Source organism: Eleutherodactylus coqui, chromosome 4, assembly GCF_035609145.1.
Source record: "Eleutherodactylus coqui strain aEleCoq1 chromosome 4, aEleCoq1.hap1, whole genome shotgun sequence".
Taxonomy (NCBI): Eukaryota; Metazoa; Chordata; class Amphibia; order Anura; family Eleutherodactylidae; genus Eleutherodactylus; species Eleutherodactylus coqui.
In genome coordinates this window covers 33,800,963-33,827,619 of record NC_089840.1, presented here as the reverse complement: position 1 = coordinate 33,827,619, position 26,657 = coordinate 33,800,963, and the positions used below count along the sequence as shown (strand labels likewise).

The 26,657-nt window shown below is 48.2% G+C and overlaps 1 protein-coding gene across 1 annotated transcript in view; it reads right to left on the bottom strand.

The window, feature by feature from the left end:
- Positions 1 to 648: 648 nt before the first annotated feature.
- The window catches only part of LOC136625182 (interferon-induced GTP-binding protein Mx2-like), a 94,974-nt gene continuing 68,965 nt past the window's right edge, over positions 649 to 26,657 (bottom strand). The window contains exons 16-21 of the mRNA XM_066599198.1: positions 21,687 to 21,809; positions 21,234 to 21,375; positions 20,860 to 21,018; positions 9,963 to 10,039; positions 5,933 to 6,142; positions 649 to 1,575 (exon numbers count right to left, since the gene is read on the bottom strand). Coding sequence (XP_066455295.1) covers positions 1,354 to 1,575; positions 5,933 to 6,142; positions 9,963 to 10,039; positions 20,860 to 21,018; positions 21,234 to 21,375; positions 21,687 to 21,809 — 933 coding nt within the window. The 3' untranslated portion in view covers positions 649 to 1,353. The remainder of the gene's footprint in view (positions 1,576 to 5,932; positions 6,143 to 9,962; positions 10,040 to 20,859; positions 21,019 to 21,233; positions 21,376 to 21,686; positions 21,810 to 26,657) is intronic.

The window sequence follows — 26,657 nt, the reverse complement described above, 5'->3', positions numbered from 1 at the left end:
ACAGTTTTATGATGACTCTTATCACTAATGCACACTCGCTGCATCTATATGTTAAGGCCCATTTAGACGCAACGATTATCGCTCAAAAGATTGTGTGCCTTTACAGCGCAAGGTGATCACTCAAACGCAAGGTGATCGCTCAAACGTTGAGCAATCACTTTGCGCTCTGAGTGGGGGGTGCAGAAGACAAGCGGGGCCGCTTGTCTTCTGCATGCAGCTGTTCTCTGCTAGGAGCGCCCGGCTGTTATACAGCCGAGTGCTCCGAGCAGGGTATGCAGAACACAGCTGGACCGTTGTGTTCTTCATACCCCGGCTGTGTTCACGGAGCGGGATACAGCTGAAACAATAGTATCAGATGTATCCCGCTGTGAACTTCTGATAAGGCTGATCGTCCTCTTTCAGTATGGTAAAAGACAACGATGAGCAACGGCTTAACGAAAACTGCACGATGTCCGTGCAGATAGACACAACGATTATCACTCAAAAGATGGCTTTTGAGCAAATTGTGAGCAATAATCGTTGTGTCTAAATGGGCCTTTAGAATTATGTGCAATCCAAACTAGTTTAATTCATTAGCCTGACGAAGGAGGCGATATCCCGAAAGCTCGCTATAACATCATGTATTTTTGTTAGCCATTAAAAGGTATCATATCTACAATGTTACTTGGTTTCTCTTACTAAGAACAATCACACTTTACTCTACTGACTAACAAGGTACCAAACCTTTTTTTCATATAACCTACAGGAAGACACAGAATACCAGGAGGTGCAGAAGCAGTACCATATTGCTTCTCATGCAATGCAGACTGTATGGCCGATGTAGCAGAGAGCATCTATAGGAACTGTGCATACATACAGCACACAGCAAGTGTGGAGGATTGATGTGTCGAAGGCCTTATACAGTTCTTGCATCCATCACTCCCCTAAGCATATATGTATATTAGGCCGCCTGCAGATGAGCCCCGCACAGAAATAGAGCATGCTGCAATTTGTCTGCCGCGCGATATTTCGCGCGGCCAAATCGCGTCCGTCTGCATAGGATTGCGTTTGTTAACGCAATCCTATGCAGGCTTCCAGCAGCGGAAATTCCGCAGGAAATCCCGTAGCGGAATTTCCGCTCGTGTGCAGGCGGCCATACACTCAAGCTCTGCACTAACAACCAATCAGGTTGAATCAGGGAACCCAAACAAGCAATCAGGTTGCTGGAATAGTGAATCAGAACCAATGAGGTTGCTGGAATTGCTCCATAGTGCTAAGCTTGAGTGTAATATACATATACGCCTCCCCTAAAAGAAAAGTTATATGTAACAAGTATCAAGTATGACGAGATCGTTTCATCTTTCACACAATTTTTTAAAATTTTTGTAAACGTTCCCGGGCGAGCCTGAGCCGCTGAATCTGATCCTTCAGCTTCTGTCTCTCTCCAGACAGGCCGTCTCTTTCTTCAAGCAAGTCGGTCTTGTTCCGTTCTTCCAACAGACGAATCATTTGATATTGTAGATGGTCCTTAAACTCGTAGAGCATAAAATGCTGAATAATCAGAGGGACTTGGTTAGACAAACGACTGGTGGTGTTCTGGAAGAGGGAGAAATACCAATTGTTATAACAGTTATTATATACTATCCTGCCGCTGGCAAAACAACTTAGTCCCCATCTAGTGTAAAATACTAATTAGTAGGCAGAGAGGGTGGGGAGAGGAGGGAGATGACGCTGCAGCTTTTTTACAAAATAGCACGGGGGAGAGAAGGGTGGAAAACGGCAAGCAGTGTTAACATCTACTTGACAATTAATTCATACATTGTCAGGAGGAATAACAGAGGAATTAAATAACAAAGTTCCAAAAAAAAAAAAACTCCATAATTATTATTTTATGAGGAATGCAAGTACCGATGTAGCAAAGCTTAGAACAACCGCCAACACGGCGTTATTAGAATAATGCTTCACAGCGTTTGACGCCGTTTGTGCAGCTCTCAATCGCTGTGAACAAATCTTGCGTTATACTACTGCCATATTTACAACAAAGAAGAATTAAAAACAATTCTTCTATGCAAGATAACCCATAAAATTACAAATAGTAGGTACCGTGTAACACCATGTATATGTCGGACGTGTTTTGAAAGGCACTTCTTCAAGAAAGTACATACTACACCACATGGGTGTACCGACAGCTCCTCTATATACTAGACCACACAGGAGAGCCAACAGCTCCTCTATATACTACACCACACAGGACAGCCGACAGCTCCTCTATATACTACACCACACAGGAGAGCCAACAGCTCCTCTATATACTACACCACACAGGAGAGCCGACAGCTCCTCTATATACTACACCACACAGGAGAGCCAACAGCTCCTCTATATACTACACCGCACAGGAGAGCAGACCGCTCCTCTATATACTACACCGCATAGGAGAGCCGACAGCTACTCGATATACTACACCACACAGGAGAGCCGACAGCTCCTCTATATACTACACCACACAGGAGAGCCGACAGCTCCTCTATATACTACACTACACAGGAGAGCCGACAGCTCCACTATATACTACACCTCACAGGAGAGTCAACAGCTCCTCTATATACTACACCACACAGGAGAGCCAACAGCTCCTCTATAAACTACACCACACAGGAGAGCCGTCAGCTCCACTATATACTACACCACACAGGAGAGCCAACAACTCCTCTATATATTACACCACACAGGACAGCCGACAGCTCCTCTATATACTACACCGCACAGGAGAGCCAACAGCTCCACTATATACTACACCTCACAGTAGAGTCAACAGCTCCTCTATATACACTACACCACACAGGAGAGCCGTCAGCTCCACTATATACTACACCACACAGGAGAGCCGACAGCTCCTCTATAAACTACACCACACAGGAGAGCCGACAGCTTCTCTATTTACTACACCACACAGGAGAGCCGACAGCTCCTCTATATACTACACCACACAGGAGAGACGACAGCTCCTCTATATACTACACTGCACACAGGAGAGCCAACAGCTCCTCAATATACAACAGCACACAGGAGAGCCAACAGCTCCTCTATATACTACACCACACAGGAGAGCCGAAGCTCCTCTATATACTACACCACACAGGAGAGCCGACAGCTCCTCTATATACTACACAACACAGGAGAGCCGACAGCTCCTCTATATACTACACCACACAGGAGAGCCAACAACTCCTCTATATACTACACCACACAGGAGAGTCGACAGCTCCTCTATATACTACACTACACAGGAGAGCCGACAGCTCCTCTATATACTACACCACATGGGTGTACCGACAGCTCCTCTATATACTACACCACAAAGGAGAGCCAACAGCTCCTCTATATACTACACCGCACAGGAGAGCAGACAACTCCTCTATATACTACACCACACAGGAGAGCCGACAGCTCCTCTATATACTACACCACACACGAGAGCCAACAGCTCCTCTATATACTACACCACACAGGAGAGCAGACAGCTCCTCTATATACTACACCACACAGGAGAGTCGACAGCTCCTCTATATACTACACTACACAGGAGAGCCGACAGCTCCTCTATATACTACACCACATGGGTGTACCGACAGCTCCTCTATATACTACACCACACAGGAGAGCCAACAGCTCCTCTAAATACTACACCGCACAGGAGAGCAGACAGCTCCTCTATATACTACACCGCATAGGAGAGCCAACAGCTCCTCTATATACTACACCGCACAGGAGAGCAGACAACTCCTCTATATACTACACCACACAGGAGAGCCAACAGCTCCTCTATATATTACAGTATACACGAGAGCCAACAGCTCCTCTATACACTACACCACATGGGTGTAGAGACAGCTCCTCTATATACTACACCACACAAGAGAACCAACAGCTCCTCTATATACTACACCACACAGGAGAGCCAACAGCAACTCTCTATACTACACCACACAAGAGAGCCGACAGCTCCTGTATATACTACACCACACAGGAGAGTCAACAGCTCCTCTATATACTACACCACACAGGAGAGCTGACAGCTCCTCTATATACTACACTACACAGGAGAGCCAACAGCTCCTCTATATACTACACCGCACAGGAGAGCCAACAGCAGCTCTCTATACTACACCACACAAGAGAACCAACAGCTCCTCTATATACTACACCACACAGGACAGCCGACAGCTCCTGTATATACTACTCCACACGGGAGAGCTGACAGCTCCTCTATATACTACACCACACAGGAGAGCCGACAGCTCCTCTATATACTACACCACACAGGATAGCCGACAGCTCCTCTATATACTACACCGCACAGGAGAGCCAACAGCTCCTCTATATACGACACCGCACAGGAGAGCAGACAGCTCCTCTATATACTACACCGCACAGGAGAGTAGACAGCTCCTCTATATACTACACTGCACACAGGAGAGCTCACAGCTCCTCTATATACTACACCACACAGGAGAGCCGACAGCTCCTCTATATACTACACCACACAGGAGACCCGACAGCTCCTCTATATACTACACCACACAGGAGAGCCGACAGCTCCTCTATATACTACACCACACAGGAGAGTCGACAGCTCCTCTATATACTACACCACACAGGAGAGCCAACAGCTCCTCTATATACTACACCACACAGGAGAGCCGACAGCTCCTCTATATACTACACTACACAGGAGAACCAACAGCTCCTCTATACACTACACCACATGGGTGTACCGACAGCTCCTCTATATACTACACCACACAGGAGAGCCAACAGCAACTCTCTATACTACACCACAAAAGAGAACCAACAGATCCTCTATATACTACACCACACAAGAGAGCCAACAGCTCCTGTATATACTACACCAAACAGGAGAGCCAACAGCTCCTCTATATACTACACCACACAGGAGAGCCGACAACTCCTCTATATACTACACCACATGGGTGTACCGACAGCTCCTATATATACTACACCACACAGGATTGCTCACAGCTCCTCTATATACTACACCACACAGGAGAGCTGACAGCTCCTCTATATACTACACTATACAGGAGAGCCGACAGCTCCTCTATATACTACACCACACAGGAGAGCCAACAGCTCCTTCTATATACTACACCACATGGGTGTACCGACAGCTCCTCTATATACTACACCACACAGGAGAGCCGACAGCTCCTCTATATACTACACCACATGGGTGTACCGACAGCTCCTCTATATACTACACCACACAGGATTGCTCACAGCTCCTCTATATACTACACCACACAGGAGAGCCGACAGCTCCTCTATATACTACACCACACAGGAGAGCCAAAAGCTCCGCTATATACTACACCACACAGGATTGCTCACAGCTCCTCTATATACTACACCACACAGGAGAGCTGACAGCTCCTCTATATACTGCACCACACAGGAGAGCCAACAGCTCCTCTATATACTACACCACACAGGAGAGCCAACAGCTCCTCTATATACAACACCACACAGGAGAGCCAACAGCTCCTCTATATATTACACCACACAGGAGGGCTCACAGCTCCTCTATATACTACACCACACAGGAGAGCCAACAGCTCCTCTATATACTACACCACACAGGAAAGCTGACAGCTCCTCTATATACTACACCACACATGAGAGCCGACAGCTCATCTATATACTACACCACACAGGAGAGCCAACAGCTCCTCTATATACTACACCACACAGGACAGCCGACAGCTCCTCTATATACTACACCACACAGGAGAGCCAACAGCTCCTTTTTTAAAGGGCTTTCCCCTTGATTCACATTTATGCTATAAGAGTCCCATTGTAGATACTACTGTTGGAATTATGTTTCTTTACGCTTTTTCGTTATATTCAATGATCCTGTATACAGATGACTCACCTGAAGATATGCCTCCAGATGACAGGCCAGATCATTCATTGACAGCCGTTTCTGGTCCCGCACAATTCCAGCCTCTGCAGCTCTTACTACTGATAATACTTCACAGTACCGAGTGTCCTGACAATGAATGATCCTCTCCATCTTGAACTGTAAAGTGATCAGACTCCCAGCCTCCTCCTCTTGCTTGTGAGAAATATCATCAATGTTGTCCTTGGATCACAAAGTAAAACAGAATGCAATGCAATTTATAAAATATGATAAAGAGATCCAGAGTGATTCTTATATAGTTAGGAAAAAGTCTGAACACACCCCTTTAACTGGTATAAAGAGGAGAAAATTGACTTCCAATGTTTGAAAGTAATTGGAAGTGAACCTGTATATTTCGTTGAAGGTGATGTCTTTGATGGCCACTTTGAAATCCACCATATTGATTTTAGGGAAAATGGTAAGGGGGTCATATGATACATCAGTCTTGGCTTGAATTTTCTCAGAAACACATTAGATGTGGAAGTTTTTCCCCATCTTTAATTGTTTCGGAGTTAAGGGAGGGCAAAGTTTCACAAAGTGCTTAACCTAACATTCAATGTGTCCACCCATCTGCTTGATGCACATGGTTAAATGTTTTATGCAGTCTTCGTGAACATGGTGAAGAACTGCAGGTGATAATACTTCACAGCATTATAGAGTTCACTGTTTCAGGTTAACCTTATTGAGTATTTTTTCCACATTCACAAGGGACTTTAAATGACACCGGCGATAAAAATCCAAAGGCAATAACGATGAGAAGTACCACCAGATGTTACAGGATACTGTATTCTCATCTGCGCTCAGTGATAACAGGGAGTTCCCATATTACTTTCAACAGGATGGCTGAATGTGCAATATCCTGCCCTCTGGATTGGGCGTAGAGGTCTGGTAGAATGGCTGCCAAGGTCATTAGACTTAACGCCTTTGGAGTTTTATCTCTGTGGCCATTTAAAGTCCCTTGTGTATGCGGAAAGTATATGCAATATGGTTCACCTGAAGCAGCGAATCCTACAGTACTCCTAAGACTGAATTAAGCTGTCATTCATCAGCTAAGAGCTGCCTCTGATTGGTCCCTGCGCTCAGCCAATCAGAGGCAGCACTCACTCACCCATTCATGAATTCATGAATGGGTGAGTGAGAGCTGCCTCTGATTGGTGAGGCTGTGACCAATCAGAGGCAGCCCATTCAGCAGGCGGGGATTTTAAATCCCCTCCTGCTGAATACTACACAGAGCAGTTAAGGAGAACTGCCGGCCGGACGCGGCTGAACTCCGTCTGCAGGGAAAAGGTGAGTATATATATATATATATATATATATATATATATATATATATATATATATATATATATATATATATATATATATATATATATATATATATATATATATTTTTTTTTTTTTTTTTTTTTTTACACATTTTAGGATGTTTTTCAGGGAAGGGATTATATTTTTAAGGCCTTCCCAAAAATTCATCCCGCGCTCGCTGGCAGCCCATTGCTTTCAATGGAGCCGGCTGTATTACCAGCTCCATGGAATTCAATGGGCCAACATCGTTCTTCTCTGCCACAGCTGTAACAGCTGTGGCAGAGGAGAACAATCTTTAAGTATATGTTCTCAATGGGGCCAGCGCTGCTGCCGCCGGCCCCATTGAGCGCATATATAGAACACAGCGATGCTCAGAATGCAGATAGGCGCGTTCTGCGAATCGTTGTGTCCTATAATTGATCGCACATCCGCATAAAAAGCGGACATGTGACCGATCCCATTGGGATGCATTTGGTCTATAGATCTGCAGACCGCAAGCGCGTCTGCAGATCGGACCAAAAAACGGTCGTGTGACCGAGGCCTTACGGCGCCTTGACACAACAGTTTTCATGTTCAGTCTTTTGAGAGCCAAAATCCGGAGGACTGCAAATCTTTCCATTAAACTTTCTCTCCACTCCTGGTTTTGGCTCACAAAAAACTTAACACAAAAACTGTCATGTGAAAGCGCCCTTAGGCTTTTTTCACACGAGCGTGAAGACTTTTGGCCTGTCGTGTCATGGCCACAACACAGCCGAAAATCGCGTGAATGAGAGGCAGCCGTGACCCAGTCATGGCTGCAACTCCTGTTTTAACGTCTGTTCAGACGGACGAGACTGCGGCGCATATATGCCGCAGCCTCGGGATATCGTCGGCCAGGGAAGTGGAAGTTTAGCTCTGCTAAACTCCTGTGTCCTCTCTACCCTTTGCTGGCTTACGACAAGGGGAGACGTTGGGAGCTTAGCAGAGCTAGTCCCTCCCCCTGTCCGATCCAGCCTATGGAAGCTGCCGGCAAGGGAAAGGGCAGAGCTTTAGCACACTACCTCCAGCTCAGTCCTGCCCCCTCCCATTGTAGACAGCTGACAAGGGGCGGAGAGGGAGAGAGAAGGGGAGGGAGTTTAGAAGTCACACTGCTAAAATCCCTCCCTTCTCCGGCAGCTGTCATAGGCTCCCATAGGAGTCTATAGCAGCAGCCGCTGTATTCTGCCCGAAGATAGTTCCAAAACTAATCTTTTCTGACCAGTGTAAAAACGTCCGGCTGGAACGCGCACCATATGCGCTATCTTTGCCAGCCAGGTGTTTTTACGCATCAGGAATATGCCCAACTGAACTGATGCATTGGAAACCAATGCATCAGTTGGGTAGCGTATATCGTCTAGCTGTGAAAACGCGGCCGATATACGCTTGTGTGAAACAGCCCTTAGACTACTCCATATATTCTCATACTATAATATTAAAGACCAGATGGAGCCAATGACTTCTAGCATGCTTTGGCTCCTAGTCTACCATGTTTAATAGATAAAGAAGAATTAGATTTTGGCACAAGTGAGAGGAAAATAATTGCCTACTATTTCCAGAAAGAAGGGGAGCCAATTTCCATACCTTTTTCCCAGAGGAGCATTGCACTATAAATTTCCCTATGCCTACTCCGCAATCTCCACAAGGAGAAACGACACCCCTCCTCTTCCCAAGACTACCATTTCTTTAAACAGCTCTATGCTGGGATACTAAAGTTCAGTAAATTATTAACTGAAATGCACATCAGCCGGACATTGGGGAGTGTTAACTTCTATATAGTGAGGCGCAACACAGCTATATACCGGATTAATAAGGATAGCAACCTTCCAATTTCAGGACAAAAATGTGTTCTGGGAGCAGGGAAAGCATTTATCCTACCTGCTGTGGTCTACTATGTTGGATCCACTTGTCCTGGGTCCCATTTTTAGCCATCCAAGATGTCCGATAGAAACTTCAGACTGACTAATCCCTATAGTGCATTGCTAGTATTAGACTACCAATGCATTATACCTGCTCTCTCATTGGTCAGCATTACTCACATGATCCGTGCTGGTCAATTAGAGAGCAGGGCACAGTGTGCATTAGGTAGCTAGAAAATTACAGCTATGATCTTAGACGGCTTGAAACAGGATCCTAAACAGCGGACTGGAGGGACATCAGAACAACAGCAGATAATATACCCCCCACCGCTCTGGTCCCAGGATAGAAATTTGTCCCAAAACCGGAGGGCCGCTTTAATACAGAGGTAATAATTAAAGAGGTTCTCTGCTTTGGATAATCCTTTGTCATAATTGTTCAGTGACATTAAATAGATGACAAACTGACCCCCCATTACCCCTAACAATCAGCTGTAATCTGTGATGGACCCTGACATTAATTGTTCAATTCTCAAGCAGTGCCCACACAGGAGAAACTAAATATTGGATTGTGCCCAGTCTCACCAATTGGATGTCCATGCAATGCAGGGCAGAACCTCCAGAGATTGAGACACTCTTTGTTACCACTCTTCATTATGGCCAAGAGTTGAGGATCCTGAATAGAGGACCGCCCCTTCCCACCCCCCTCCTCCCCCGCCCCTCCCCCCTATAAGCTAAGAATTCTCTAACAGAGTATATAGTAATGGGTTTAACAAACTGGACAACTTCTTTTAACAAAATAAAGAATGAATGTTTATGAACCTTACCGTGGCCGCTTCAGAAAGACCGCAAAACTGACCAAAACATTTCGAAACTACGTCTAGAAAACATTTCTGAATGAGTTCTAGAGAAAGGGGAAATTTAGAAATTAATAATCATGCATTCTATTTTCAGAGCAGACAGCAATTTCACTGTATATGAGAGCACTGCTCAATCCAAATACTGTTGTAAAAGTTTACATTTACTCATAAGTACTCCTGATCTTTTAGTCTCTACAGTATTTAAAGCCTACAGAAATCTTTGTGTGTGAGAAATTAATACACCCTTATCTTCCTAAGTCCCTGCAGAAAAACGTATGCACTTATCTTTTTTTTTTTTTTGCATTGAGTTTTCCTTCTCAAGCATTTATAAATCATACTTGGTTTGCAGACTCTGCTACATTGAAGTTTCTAGCAGGGGAAAGTTCACAGAATTGATCAGCTGCTATCTCTCATGATGTAGCGTTTTTGGGCACAAGGCTAGTGCCTCAGGTGTAATGGCTGCAGGTCCAAAGAGTAGTCGAACATTAGCCAGAAGTCAGCAATTGGGAGGTCTCGGTTTGCAGCACGGAGGGAAGAGGTGGGTAGCATAGTCAAAGAGGAAGGCAGAAGTCAGTATCAGGAGTTCTTGCAGGAATAACGGAGGAGCAGGCAACGTGGAGCTTAACCAAACAGTGCTGTAAAGCAGATTAATCATGCGCTGGTGCAGTGGCAGGGTAAGGCTTTTATAATGAGCCTAATTAGGGACAGAGCGGGGTGAGGACCAGGAGGCAAGAACTAACTGACCAGGATCATGGAACAAGGCTGATAGTAATGCAAGGGCATTGTTCACAGACTCGATGGCTCAGTAGCAAGAGCCATTGACAGGACAGCAGGAGGTCCTCGGTTCGATTCCTGACAGTAGGCCCCTCCTTTTGAGAATAACCTCTGGGTCATTCCAGGGCCTGGTTTACCGGGATACCTTTTGTGAAATTCCCCTGAGAGTCTTGGACCATGTATGTTTTCTTCTGGCTTCCACGTGTTTTCCTCCAGTCCGTATCTTTGCCACTATACCAGGTACTGCAGCTTTCTTTGGTATCTTCAGAAGTCCAAGATCTTTTCAACTACGTTCTCATTGTGCCCTTGAATCTTCACAGGAGGGGGAGGCAGATGATGTCTCTCCGGGAAGGTATTCTGCCGGAATGGCTTCAGTAAGGACACATGGAAAACTCAGTGGATTTTTAGGCTACCCGGGAGCTTTAAAGGGGTTGTCCCGCGAAAGCAAGTGGGGGTATACACTTCTGTATGGCCATGTTAATGCACTTTGTAATGTACATTGTGCATTAATTATGAGCCATACAGAAGTTATTCACTTACCTGTTCCGTTGCTAGCGTCCTCGTCTCCATGGTGCCGTCTAATCTTCAGCGTCTAATCGCCCGATTAGACGCGCTTGCGCAGTCCGGTCTTCTCCTTTCTGAATGGGGCCGCTCGTGCCGGAGAGCGGCTCCTTGTAGCTCCGCCCCGTCACGTGTGCCGATTCCAGCCAATCAGGAGGCTGGAATCGGCAATGGACCACACAGAAGACCTGCGGTCCACCGAGGGTGAAGATTCCGGCGGCCATCTTCACAAGGTAAGTCAGAAGTCGCCGGAGCGCGGGGATTCGGGTAAGTACTGGACGGTTTGTTTTTTTTATGCCTGCATCGGGTTTGTCTCGCGCCGAACGGGGGGGCTATTGAAAAAAAAAAAAAACGTTTCGGCGCGGGACAACCCCTTTAAGCAGAAAGCTGCCTGGCCGACCTTTGCTGAAATTGGAAAAGGTCCAATAAATCTTTGCCTGAGTTGAGGAGAAAGTTGCAGGTCTTCAAATTCCTGGTGGATAGCCACACTTTCTCTCCAACCTGGAAAGGAGGAGCCGCTTTATGATGTCAGTCTGCCACTTCCTTGTAGGCTTCTTGAGCTTACTGCAAAGCCTCTTTTAATTCCTTTTGAATATCTGCCAATACTGCCAATCTGTGGTTGGACATCAGGACAGGAGTGTTTACAGGAAGGCCAGGAATGAAGACAAGGTGTGTCTCCTAGTTGGCATAGGACAGGCTCTGGGCGGTAGAACTATGTTGGGCATTGTTATATGTGAACTCCGCTGTTGGTAGATAATCCACCCAGTCGTCCTGAAGATAGGAGATGAAGCAGCGGAGATACTGCTCCAGAATCTGGTTAGTTCTTTCGGTCTGGCTGTTGGTCTGAGGATAAAAGGCAGAGAATAGACTCCCGGTAGTTCCCAGGGCCGCGCAGAAGTGTCTCCAGAACTTCAAGGTGAACTGAACTCCTCTGTCTGAGGCAATATCATCAGGAATCCCATGTAGTCAGAAAATTTCCCGGATCATCAACTCCACAGTGTGCTCAGCGGTGGGAATCTTATTCATGGGGATGAAGTGAGCCATCTTCCATGACCACAAGGAAGGTAGTCATTCCTTTCGGACCTGAAGGTTGCGGGTTCAATCTCCGAATGGTTCAGGTAACCAGCTCAAGGTTGACTCAGCCTTCCATCCTTCCGAGGTCAGTAAAATGAGTACCCAGCTTGCTGGAGGGTAAAAGATGACTGGGGAAGGCAATGGCAAACCACCCCGCAAAAACAGTCTGCCAAGAAAACGTCACGATGTGACGTCACCCTAGGTGTCAGTCATGACTCGGTGCTTGCACCAGAGGACTTTACCTTTACCTACCATTGTAAAAGCTCTGGAGAACTATCTTTAGCCTGTGTCACGCGAACGTTTGCACTTTTGTGGAATAGGTGATGCGTATTTGGACACGCAAGTAAGTTTTTTACTGTACTTTTTGTGTGCAGCAACGGCGCCTGATATGCCCTCTTGGGGAATATTCAGGACCAAAGTCCACACTGCTAACGTGTTGATTTTGGTACTGAATTCTGGGACAGCATATTTTGCCTATGCGAAAGCCCCCATATAGTGAAGCCCTCATGTTTTCTGTGCCTGCTTGGATTACTCCACAAGGAGAAGCTACTCACAGACATGAGATTGCACAAAACTGCATGAACTCCCTGGGAGACATTAAAAGTTTTCCATTTAGGGTTGCCATTTATTTCAACAGAACGGGTAACATAAAAGTAAATATCTCTAAAAATACTGACCTGTAAGTGTTAAAGGGGTTGTCCGAAATAAGGAAACTCCCGTCACTGGGTCCACCATGGTATAAAATGACAAATCAGCAGTTGTTGACCTCCCTCCGCTCCCTGCTCGTCCCTCGATCCCGGCTCCGGTCTCTGCTGTCTCTGTTTACAGGCTTCTGTTATGTCCTGTAAACCTGCTGTAGCAGCCAATGACAGCGCTCGACCATGATCACTGAGTCCTGTCATTGGTTGCTGCATCTTGTGTGTAGACGGGTTCAGCCTGCAAAGTGATATCACGGGTAGGAAGAGCGGCGGAGGTTGAGCGGGGAGAGGTGAGCAACTGCTGATATGTTATTTTAAGGCATGGGAGACCCTATGACAGCCCCTTTGAAAGAAAGCATAGAATTACCAAGAAACGTATACAAATATATGTATCCTTAAAGGCTTTGTGCACTTCTGCAACCAACTTTATTTTCTGTATCTACAAACCAAAGAAGTTTTAATCAGGCTTGATTAATATTATCTACCGTTTTGTTTGTACAGCTCCTGTGCAGACTTATGCATCTCCATTAGAGATGAGCGAACGTACTCGTCCGAGCTTGATATTCGTGCGAATATTAGGGTGTTCGGGATGCTCGTTACTCGTAACGAGTACCACGCGGTGTTCCGGTTACTTTCAGTTTCCTCTCTGAGACGTTAGCGCGCTTTTCTGGCCAATTGAAAGACAGGGAAGGCATTACAACTTCCCCCCTGTGACGTTCAAGCCCTATACCACCCCCCTGCTGTGAGTGGCTGGGAAGATCAGGTGTCACCCGAGTATAAAAATCGGCCCCTCCCGCGGCTCGCCACACATGCCTTGTGAGTTAGCTGAGGGACAGTGCTGCTGCTGGTGCTGCTGTAGGGAGAGCGTTAGGAGTCAGTGTAGGCTTCAAGAACCCCAACGGTCCTTCTTAGGGCCACATCTACGTGTGTGCCGGCTGCTGTTAGCAGTGGAGAAAATTTTTTTTTCTCTCAAAATCGGCAGTGTAGAGCATTGCACCCGGCATTAGGGACAGAAGTGCTGCATAGGCAGGGAGAGTGTTAGGAGTGAGTGTAGCCTTCAAGAACCTCAACGGTCCTGCTGTTAGCTGTGTTCCTTTTTTTTTTTTCTCAAAATCGGCGGTGCAGAGCATTGCACCCTGCATTGATACTACAGGCACAGAATTGTGTAGGCAGGGCCACAACACAGTTATCAGTCATTGAATAGGCACAGTGGGCCTTTCCTTTTAAACAAAAGGGAAAAAAGTATATTTGCCCTGCCTCTGACAGCCGTCAGGGCTCTGGGTACGTGTGTGCTGCGTGGAGAATGTAAAAAAATCAGACGCAACCAGCTACGGTTGAGTGCAGCCTTGCGCCAATTTCTTTCCTGCCTGGGAAATACCTGCTCTGCCACAGTTAGTAACTCTGCAACAGTAAAGTTCTGTGACACTTTTGCAGGGCCGCAACACAGTTATATTAGTCATTGAATAGACGCAGTGGGCCTTTTCTTTTTTAACAAAAGGGAAAAAAGTATATTTGCCCTGCCTCTGACAGCCGTCAGGGCTCTGGGTACGTGTGTGCTGCGTGGAGAACGTAAAAAAATCAGACACAACCAGCTACGGTTGAGTGCAGCCTTGCGCCAATTTCTTTCCTGCCTGGGAAATACCTGCTCTGCCACAGTTAGTAACTCTGCAACAGTAAAGTTCTGTGACAGTTTTGCAGGGCCGCAACACAGTTATTAAAATTATTATTCAGTGAATAGACGCAGTGGGCCTATCCTTTTAAACAAAAGGGAAAAAAGTATATTTGCCCTGCCTCTGACAGCCGTCAGGGCTCTGGGTACGTGTGTGCTGCGTGGAGAACGTAAAAAAATCAGACGCAACCAGCTACGGTTGAGTGCAGCCTTGCGCCAATTTCTTTCCTGCCTGGGAAATACCTGCTCTGCCACAGTTAGTAACTCTGCAACAGTAAAGTTCTGTGACACTTTTGCAGGGCCGCAACACAGTTATATTAGTCATTGAATAGACGCAGTGGGCCTTTTCTTTTTTAACAAAAGGGAAAAAAGTATATTTGCCCTGCCTCTGACAGCCGTCAGGGCTCTGGGTATGTGTGTGCTGCGTGGAGAACGTAAAAAAATCAGACGCAACCAGCTACGGTTGAGTGCAGCCTTGCGCCAATTTCTTTCCTGCCTGGGAAATACCTGCTCTGCCACAGTTAGTAACTCTGCAACAGTAAAGTTCTGTGACACTTTTGCAGGGCCGCAACACAGTTATTAAACTTAGTAGTATTCATTGAATACACGCAGTGTGGCTTGTCCTTTGAAAAACAAAGGAAAAAATTGTATTTTGGCTGCAGGCTTGCGCCACTTTCTTTCCTGCCTGGGAAATCAAATCACTGGTAATACACCATGCTGAGGGGTAGGGGTAGGCCTATAGGACGTGGACGCGGGCGAGGACGCGGAGGCCCAAGTCAGGGTGTGGGCACAGGCCGAGCCAGTGTGGTGGCCAGGGGTAGAGGCAGGGCCAGACCGAATAATCCACCAACTGTTTCCCAAAGCGCCCCCTCGTGCCATGCCACCCTGCACAGGTCAAGGTGCTCTACGGTGTGGCAGTTTTTCACAGAGACGCCTGACGACCGACAAACAGTGGTGTGCAACCTTTGTCGCGCCAAGATCAGCTGGGGAGGCACCACCAACAGCATGCGCAGGCATATGATGGCCAAGCACCCCACAAGGTGGGACGATGCCCGTTCACCGCCTCCGGTTTGCACCACTGCCTCTCCCCCTGTGCCCCAACCTGCCACTGAGATCCAACCCCCCTCGGAGGACACAGGCACTACCGTCTCCTGGCCTGCACCCACACCCTCACCTCCGCTGTCCTTGGCCCCATCCAGCAATGTCCCTCAGCGTAGCGTCCAGACGTCGCTAGCGCCACAGTTTGAGCGCAAGCGCAACTACGACGCCACGCACCCGCACGCTCAAGCGTTAAACGTGCACATTGCAAAATTGATCAGCCTAGAGATGCTGCCGTATAGGCTTGTGGAAACGGAGGCTTTCAAAAGTATGATGGCGGCGGCGGCCCCGCGCTACTCGGTTCCCAGTCGCCACTACTTTTCCCGATGTGCCGTCCCAGGACTGCACGACCACGTCTCCCGCAACATTGTACGCGCCCTCACCAACGCGGTTAATGCCAAGGTCCACTTAACAACAGACACGTGGACAAGCACAGGCGGGCAGGGCCACTATATCTCCCTGACGGCACATTGGGTGAATTTAGTGGAGGCTGGGACAGAGTCAGAGCCTGGGACCGCTCACGTCCTACCCACCCCCAGAATTGCGGGCCACAGCTCGGTGGTGGTATCTGCGGCGGTGTATGCTTCCTCCACTAAAGCACCTTCCTCCTCCTCCTCCTCCAACGCAACCTCTGTCTCGCAATCAAGATGTGTCAGCAGCACGTTGCCAGCAGTCGGTGTAACGCGGCGTGGCAGCACAGCGGTGGGCAAGCGTCAGCAGGCTGTGCTGAAACTACTCAGCTTAGGAGAGAAGAGGCACACGGCCCACGAACTGCTGCAGGGTCTGACAGAGCAGACCGACCGCTGGCTTGCGCCGCTGAGCCTCCAACCGGGCATGGTCGTGTGTGACAACGGCCGTAAGCTGGTGGCGGCTCTGCAGCTCGGCAGCCTCACGCACGTGCCATGCCTGGCCCATGTGTTTAATTTGGTGGTTCAGCGCTTTCTGAAAAGCTACCCCCACTTGTCATACCTGCTCGGAAAGGTGCGCCAGCTCTGCGCACATTTCCGCAAATCCCACACGCACGCTGCCACCCTGCGGACACTGCAACATCGGTTTAATCTGCCAGTGCACCGACTGCTGTGCGACGTGCCCACACAGTGGAACTCTACGCTCCACATGTTGGCCAGACTCTATGAGCAGCGTAGAGCTATAGTGGAATACCAACTCCAACTTGCGCGGCGCAGTGTGAGTCAGCCTCCTCAATTATTTACAGAAGAGTGGCCCTGGTTGGCAGACATCTGCCAGGTCCTTGGAAAATTTGAGGAGTCTACCCAGGTGGTGAGCGGCGATGCTGCAATCATTAGCGTCACCATTCCTCTGCTATGCATCTTGAGAAGTTCCCTGCAAAGCATAAAGGCAGACGCTTTGCGCTCGGAAACAGAGCCGGGGGAAGACAGTATGTCGCTGGATAGTCAGAGCACCCTCCTGTCTATATCTCAGCGCGTTCAGGAGGAGGAGGAGGAGCATGAGGAGGATGAGGAGGAGGGGGAAGAGACAGCTTGGCCCACTGCTGACGGTACCCATGCTGCTTGCCTGTCATCATTTCAGCGTGTATGGCCTGAGGAGGAGGAGGATCCTGAAAGTGATCTTCCTAGTGAGGACAGCCATGTGTTGCGTACAGGTACCCTGGCACACATGGCTGACTTCATGTTAGGATGCCTTTCTCGTGACCCTCGCGTTACACGCATTCTGGCCACTACGTATTACTGGATGTACACACTGCTCGACCCACGGTATAAGGAGAGCCTTTGCACTCTCATTCCCGAAGAGGAAAGGGGTTCGAGAATGATGCTATACCACAGGGCGCTGGTGGACAAACTGATGGTAAACTTCCCATCCGACAGCGCTAGTGGCAGAAGGCACAGTTCCGAGGGCCAGGTAGCAGGGGAGGCGCAGAGATCAGGCAGCATGTACAGCGCAGGCAGGGGAACATTCTCCAAGGCCTTTGCCAGCTTTATGGCTCCCCAGCAAGACTGTGTCACCGCTCCCCAGTCACGGCTGAGTCGGCGGGAGCACTGTAAAAGGATGGTGAGGGAGTACGTAGCCGATCGCACGACCGTCCTCCGTGACGCCTCTGCCCCCTACAACTACTGGGTGTCGAAGCTGGACACGTGGCCTGAACTCGCGCTGTATGCCCTGGAGGTGCTTGCTTGTCCTGCGGCTAGCGTCTTGTCAGAGAGTGTGTTTAGTGTGGCTGGGGGAATCATCACGGATAAGCGTACCCACCTGTCAACCGACAGGCTTACACTCATCAAGATGAACAAAGCCTGGATTTCCCCAGACTTCTCTTCTCCACCAGCGGACAGCAGCGATACGTAAGCAATACATAGGCTGCACCCGCGGATGGAAGCATCGTTCTCTCTCACCATCCAAAACGGGACATTTCTGCTTCATCAATCTGTGTATAATATTCCTCCTCCTCCTCCTCCTGCTCCTCCTCCTGAAACCTCACGTAATCACGCCGAACGGGCAATTTTTCTTAGGGCCACAAGGCTCACTCATATAATTTTTCTAAACAATTTTTATACGTTTCAATGCTCTTAAAAGCGTTGAAACTTTAACTTGAACCAATTTTTCGTTAAACTGGGCTGCCTCCAGGCCTAGTTACCACTTAAGCCACATTAACCAAAGCGATTAATAGGTTTCACCTGCCCTCTTGGTTGGGCATGGGCAATTTTTCTGAGGTACATTAGTACTGTTGGTACACCAATTTTTGTGGGCCCTCGCCTACAGTGTAATCCAATTAATTTTTTGCCCACCTGCATTAAAGCTGACGTTACCTCAGCTGTGTTGGGCACTGCAATGGGATATATTTATGTACCGCCGGTGGGTTCCAGGGAGCCACCCATGCCGTGGGTCCACACGGAGTTGTAACTACATGTGTCCACTTCTAAAGAGCCCCAGTCTGACTGGGGCATGCAGTGTGGGCCGAAGCCCACTTGCATTAAGCACGACATTACTACCTCAGCTGTGTTGGGCAATGCAATGGGATATTTTAGTGTATCGCCGGTGGGTTCCAGGGAGCCACCCATGCTGTAGGTGCACACGGAGTTTAACCTACATCTGTCCACTTGTAAAGAACCCCAGTCAGACTGGGGCATGCAGTGTGGGCCGAAGCCCACCTGCATTAAGCACGACATTACTACCTCAGCTGTGTTGGGCAATGCAATGGGATATTTTTGTGTATCGCCGGTGGGTTCCAGGGAGCCACCCATGCTGTGGGTCGACAGGGACTTCACAATAGGGAGTTGTACCTGCCTGTGTCTATGAATTAAAAAGCCCGGTCTGACTGGGGCATGCAGAGACACCTTGACAGAATGAATAGTGTGTGGCACATAGGTTCCCCATTGCTATGCCCACGTGTGCAGCTCCTGATGGCGGTGGCACAGGATTCTATTTCTCATTGCTTCTGTACAGCATTGTGGGCTATCGCCCCGCCCCTTTTAAAGAGGGTCGCTGCCTAGCCGTGCCAACCTCTGCAGTGTGTGCCTGCGGTTCCTCCTCATGGCAGACGCACTTCTAAATAGACATGAGGGTGGTGTGGCATTAGGGCAGCTGAAGGCTGCGCAGGGACACTTTGGTGTGTGCTGTGGGGGGGAGGGGGGGGCGGTTGGGCAGCATGTAACCCAGGAGAAGTGGCAGTGGAGTGTCATGCAGGCAGTGATTGTGCTTTGTTGGAGGTAGTGTGGTGCTTAGCTAACGTATGCCATGCTAATGAGGGCTTTTCAGAAGTAAAAGTTTTTGGGAGGGGGGGGCCCCACTCTTGCCGCTATTGTGGCTTAATAGTGGGACCTGTGAACTTGAGATGCAGCCCAACATGTAGCCCCTCGCCTGCCCTATCCGTTGCTGTGTCGTTCCCATCACTTTCTTGAATTGCCCAGATTTTCACACAAGGAAACCTTAGCGAGCATCGGCGAAATACAAAAATGCTCGGGTCGCCCATTGACTTCAATGGGGTTCGTTACTCGAAACGAACACTCGAGCATCGTGAAAAGTTCGTCCCGAGTAACGAGCACCCGAGCATTTTGGTGCTCGCTCATCTCTAATCTCCATGTTTATAGATGACTGACAAACCCAGTAAAGTTAGATTCTGCATTCATGTGTTAGGGCCCTTTTACATGGGACAACTTGTCAGGTGCATATGCCCAACAGGCCGTCCCAGTGATGATCATTCCTGTGCTTTTGTACAGGAAGAAATATCGCTCTGTGAATAAAGGTGGAACGGGTCAGGGATCGTCCCAGCCCGCCTGCCTTCATTTACAGTAACAGGCAGTCGTTCATCTACGACATCTTAGTTGTCCGATTTTTAGTCATGCGTAAACTGGGCGACGGACGAATTATCGTTGGCCGTTCAGTCTGTGCATGCTTTTACACTGAACGAGAAGCGCCATGTAACCATGTAAAAGGGCCCTTAGGGCTTCAAAGACGAACGTATGTGCAAATACACTCACCGCAACTGAACATATTTGCGCATGAACAAGGGTCACACCCTCCACCTTGATTTTTTTAAACCTGCCACAGATTTCTTTGACTGCTTTCTGCATAGCACACAGAAAGATAAGGCAGGTCCTATCTTTTCTCAGGCGCAGGATTTGCCCACGAGAACAAACCCATTGAAATCAATGGGTTTGCATCGTTACGTTTTGCAGACGTGCCTTTTAATGCACACAAAAACGTGTGCAAACATGTTTGTCTAAGCCCTTACTCTTCCTGCCCCCTAACTGCTAACCTACAGGGGGCAGAAAGTGAGATAACAGGACTGCAGAATCACAGTACGTCTACATAGGAGCTGTATCCACAAAACTGCAATTGCAATAATAAAAACGTTTGTTCCAAAAGCTTACATACCCTTTATGGCATTAACCCCTTTAGTGGCACGCCCGGAAAATCTCCGGGGCTTGCTGCACTGAAGTGTGCTGAAAACTACCTAAACCTGCCACTGAAGGGGTTAACAGGTGTACTATAATGTACCGCCACAGATTTATCTTACCAGTGACGGCGTGCAGCAGACGTATAGCCGGGTCTTGGAATGTTACTATATGTTGCCTCATAATGTTCTCGAATTTCTTATAGTTGATGAATCCGATGAGCTCGCGGCCTCGATACTGATTCTCGTAGACGTCACTTTCTTCTCTCATCTCATTTACAACTGGAATGTAAAGAATTTGTACTATTATATTATTCCTAAACATCGGGGCTGAGAACTTGTGCACAGAACTTGGGTTTGGTTTCTAACTACTATTAAAGCTCTTAGGCTACCTTCACACGGGCGAGCGCGATATCGGGCTGAAAAAAAAGTTCCATATCGTTAAGGTAATGGAAAATAATTAGTTCATACTTTCCTGCTTGTAAGTTTATACTTACATTTTACACATGAATTCTTGATTTCCATTTCCCAGGACTCAAAAAGTTTTCTTAAGTTTTTGAAAAGTTTTAAGTCTTCGCTCTTTCCTTCTTCATCGCCATTTACTACTTTCATGATTCCGTCATCAAAATCTCTGATTTTCTGCCAAAATAAAACAAGAAGAAAAAAAAAATCAGTTTGCCAGTTGAATCTCGCAATATTCATAAGTATAAAGTAATTTCTGGAGTTGCCTGGCAGCAAGTGTTCAATTTTCCTGCAGCGCCACCACAGGGCAAATTAAGCATTACACAATTCCCATTCAAATCAAATGAAAGATGTTCTTGAGCAGGTCATTGTTTTTGCTTATAGATTAAAGTCCTAAATGTAGGATCCCCTTTATTAAATCAGAATTCCCAAATAGGGTACTAAAAAACAGTTTTATACACCAGACCTCCCCTTTAATATGTACTTACTGATACAAGAAAATGAGTTTGCTCTTCTTCTGTGTCAGGCACGCCTCTGCCGATTTGGCTTAGTTGCTCTTCTGCCTCTCTGAGCTTACTTCGGATCTGCTGATCAATATTTGGTAATGTTTTCTAGAACGGTAAACGTTTTGGTCAAAAAGAGGTTAAAAATGTCACATATGAAAAGGAACCGAAAATATGTGTTCATAATCAAAACAGCTTTACAACGATTAATAACAATTGGTCTACAGAGCTAAAAATTATTGGTTCTGCCCTTCTGGCCTTTGAACTGAGATCGCATATCTCTGTGGATCCCCTGCTTGTTCAGTGTCTGTACAGAACCAGATACTGTATAACACTCTTATGTATAAAGAACTATCTCTTCTAGAATATAGCAGATAATACAGCATTACATTATAGGAGGTCAGCTATACTGTCAGGGGTCAACATTTTTCAATAGCATCCAGTAGAATTGTGAACACAGATCTGGACTACAACAATGTTAGGGCATATGGACATCAGAGTAGGGGAAATGGTGGTGGTGAGGGGGGGACATCCACTCTGAATCACTTTCTATGAGCATGAATGAAGAGCCACTCTGGCAAACCTGGTTCATCTATCGATTACCCAGTCGGAGGGCATGGAGGGGAATAGACAGGGGGATAGTGAATAGAGATGAGCGAACGTACTCGTCCGAGCTTGATACTCGTTCGAGTATTAGCGTGTTCGAGATGCTCGTTACTCGTGACGAGTACCACGCGATGTTCGGGTTACTTTCACTTTCATCTCTGAGACGTTAGCGCGCTTTTCTGGCCAATAGAAAGAAAGGGAAGGCATTACAACTTCCCCCTACGACGTGCAAGCCCTATACCACCCCCCTGCAGTGAGTGGCTGGCGAGATCAGGTGTCACCCGAGTATATAAATCGGCCCCTCCCGCGGCTCGCCACAGATGCGTTCTGACAGGGATCAGGGAAAGTGCTGTCTTGCTGGAGTTGCTAAAGGGAGAGTGTTAGGAGTATTTTAGGCTTCAAGAACCCCAACGGTCCTTCTTAGGGCCACATCTAACCGTGTGCAGTAGTGTGGAGGCTGCTTTTTGCAGTGTTGCACATTTTTTTTTTTTTGTATATCGGCCGTGTAGAGCATTGCGCCCTGCAGTAATTATACATAGTCCAGGGCCAGTAGTGGTGAGGCAGGGACAGAAGACATATTTATTGAATATAGGCAGTGGGCCTTTCCAAAAACATTTGGGAAAAGAAAATCTATTTGGGCTGCCTGTGACTGTCCTCAGTGTACTGGGTCTGTGCTGGGGGTAGTTGTCCTCCTAATTCATACGCAGCCAGCTAAGTGTTACAGCAGGCTTGCGCAAAATTAATTCCTGGCTCTGCTGTGCGTTCCGTAAGCGAAGTCAGCCTCCAACCACAGGCCAATAAGTGGCACATTTAATTACAGCGTTCTGTTTCTGCACTACTGGTAATACAGCATGCTGAGGAGTAGGGGTAGGGGTAGGCCTAGAGGACGTGGACGCGGGCGAGGACGCGGAGGCCCAAGTCAGGGTGTGAGCACAGGCCGAGCCAGAGCCAGGGGTAGAGGCAGGGCCAGACCGAATAATCCACCAACTGTTTCCCAAAGCGCCCCCTCACACCATGCCACCCTGCAGAGGTCAAGGTGCTCTACGGTGTGGCAGTTTTTCACAGAGACGCCTGACGACCGACGAACAGTGGTGTGCAACCTTTGTCACGCCAAGATCAGCTGAGGAGCCACCACCACCAGCATGCGCAGGCATATGATGGCCAAGCATCCCACAAGGTGGGACGAAGGCAGTTCACCGCCTCCGGTTTGCACCACTGCCTCTCCCCCTGTGCCCCAACCTGCCACTGAGATCCAACCCCCCTTTGAGGACACAGGCACTACCGTCTCCTGGCCTGCACCCACACCCTCACCTCCGCTGTCCTCGGCCCCATCCAGCAATGTCTCTCAGCGCAGCGTCCAGACGTCGCTAGCGCCACTGTTTGAGCGCAAGCGCAAGTACGCCGCCACGCACACGCACGCTCAAGCGTTAAACGTGCACATTGCCAAATTGATCAGCCTGGAGATGCTGCCGTATAGGCTTGTGGAAACGGAGGCTTTCAAAAGCATGATGGCGGCGGCGGCCCCGCGCTACTCGGTTCCCAGTTGCCACTACTTTTCCCAATGTGCCGTCCCAGCCCTGCACGACCACGTCTCCCGCAACATTGTACGCGCCCTCACCAACGCGGTTACTGCCAAGGTCCACTTAACAACGGACACGTGGACAAGCACAGGCGGGCAGGGCCACTATATCTCCCTGACGGCACATTGGGTGAATTTAGTGGAGGCTGGGACAGAGTCAGAGCCTGGGACCGCTCACGTCCTACCCACCCCCAGAATTGCGGGCCCCAGCTTGGTGCTGGTATCTGCGGCGGTGTATGCTTCCTCCACTAAACCACCCTCCTCCTCCAACGCAACCTCTGTCTCGCAATCAAGATGTGTCAGCAGCAGCAGCACGTCGCCAGCAGTCGGTGTCGCGCGGCGTGGCAGCACAGCGGTGGGCAAGCGTCAGCAGGCCGTGCTGAAACTACTCAGCTTAGGAGAGAAGAGGCACACGGCCCACAAACTGCTGCAGGGTCTAACAGAGCAGACCGACCGCTGGCTTGCGCCGCTGAGCCTCCAACCGGGCATGGTCGTGTGTGACAACGGCCGTAACCTGGTGGCGGCTCTGCAGCTCGGCAGCCTCACGCACGTGCCATGCCTGGCCCACGTCTTTAATTTGGTGGTTCAGCGCTTTTTGAAAAGCTACCCACGCTTGTCATACCTGCTCGGAAAGGTGCGCCGGGTCAGCGCACATTTCCGCAACTCCAAGACGGACGCTGCCACCCTGCGGACCCTGCAACATCGGTTTAATCTGCCAGTGCACCGACTGCTGTGCGACGTGCCCACACGGTGGAACTCTACGCTCCACATGTTGGCCAGACTCTATGAGCAGCGTAGAGCTATAGTGGAATACCAACTCCAACATGGGCGGCGTAGTGGGAGTCAGCCTCCTCAATTCTTTACAGAAGAGTGGGTCTGGTTGGCAGACATCTGCCAGGTCCTTGGAAACTTTGAGGAGTCAGGGGAAGACAGTATGTCGCTGGATAGTCAGAGCACCCTCATGTCTATATCTCAGCGCGTTGAGGAGGAGGAGGAGGGGGAGGAGCATGAGGAGGAGGGGGAAGAGACAGCTTGGCCCACTGCTGAGGGTACCCATGCTGCTTGCCTGTCATCCTTTCAGCGTGTATGGCCGGAGGAGGAGGAGGATCCTGAAAGTGATCTTCCTAGTGAGGACAGCCATGTGTTGCGTACAGGTACCCTGGCACACATGGCTGACTTCATGTTAGGATGCCTTTCTCGTGACCCTCGCGTTACACGCATTCTGGCCACTACGGATTACTGGGTGTACACACTGCTCGACCCACGGTATAAGGAGAACCTTTCCACTCTCATTCCCGAAGAGAAAGGGGGTTCGAGAATGATGCTATACCACAGGGCGCTGGTGGACAAACTGATGGTAAACTTCCCATCCGACAGCGCTAGTGGCAGAAGGCGCAGTTCCGAGGGCCAGGTAGCAGGGGAGGCGCAGAGATCAGGCAGCATGTACAGCGCAGGCAGGGGAACATTCTCCAAGGCCTTTGCCAGCTTTATGGCTCCCCAGCAAGACTGTGTCACCGCTCCCCAGTCAAGGCTGAGTTGGCGGGAGCACTGTAAAAGGATGGTGAGGGAGTACGTAGCCGATCGCACGACCGTCCTCGGTGACGCCTCTGCCCCCTACAACTACTGGGTGTCGAAGCTGGACACGTGGCCTGAACTCGCGCTGTATGCCCTGGAGGTGCTAGCTTGTCCTGCGGCTAGCGTCTTGTCAGAGAGGGTGTTTAGTGCGGCTGGGGGAATCATCACGGATAAGCGTACCCGCCTGTCAACCGACAGTGCCGACAGGCTTACACTCATCAAGATGAACAAAGCCTGGATTTCCCCAGACTTCTCTTCTCCACCAGCGGACAGCAGCGATACGTAAGCAATACGTAGGCTGCACCCGCGGATGGAAGCTACGTTCTCTCTCACCATCCAAAACGGGGACATTTCTGCTTCATCAATCTGTGTATAATATTCATCCTCCTCCTCCTGCTCCTCCTCCTGAAACCTCACGTAATCACGCCGAACGGCCAATTTTTCTTAGGGCTGCAAGGCTCAGTCATATAATTTTTCTAAACAATTTTTATACGTTTCAATGCTCATTAACCCCTTAATGACACGGCCTATTTTGGCGTTGAGGACCAAGCGATTTTTTGGTATTTTTCCATCTCCATTTTTCAAAAGCCATAACTTTTTTATTTTTCCGTGGACGCGGCCGTATACGGGCTTGTTTTTTGCGTGGCGAGCTGTAGTTTTTATCGGTGCCACTTTTGGGTACATAGACAATATCGTAAAATTTTTTAATTTTTTTTTTATGATAACAGGGAGAGAAAACGCATCAATTCTGCCATAGATTTCTTTTTCTTTTTTTTACAGCGTTAATCATGCAGCATAAATGACACACTAAATTTTTTCTGCGGGTCGGTACGGTAACAACGATACAAAAATTGTTTTATTTTTTTTTAGGTTTTTACACTTTTTTGAAATAAAACCCCCATTTTTTTGGAAATCTTGTTTTTCCTCTATAGCTGCATTCAAAGTCCTGTAACCTTTTTTATTTTTCTATGTACGGAGCTCTATGAGGGCTTATTTTTTACGAGACGAGCTGTAGTTTTTATTTGTACCATTTTGGGGAATGTACAGCTTTTTTGATCACTTTTATTGCATTTTTTGGGAGGCAAAATGCTAAAAATTAGTATTTTGCCTCTGTTTTTTAGCGTTGTTTTTTACGCTTTTTATCGTACAAAATAAAAAGTGTGTTCAACTTTTTGTACACGTTGTTAAGGACGCAT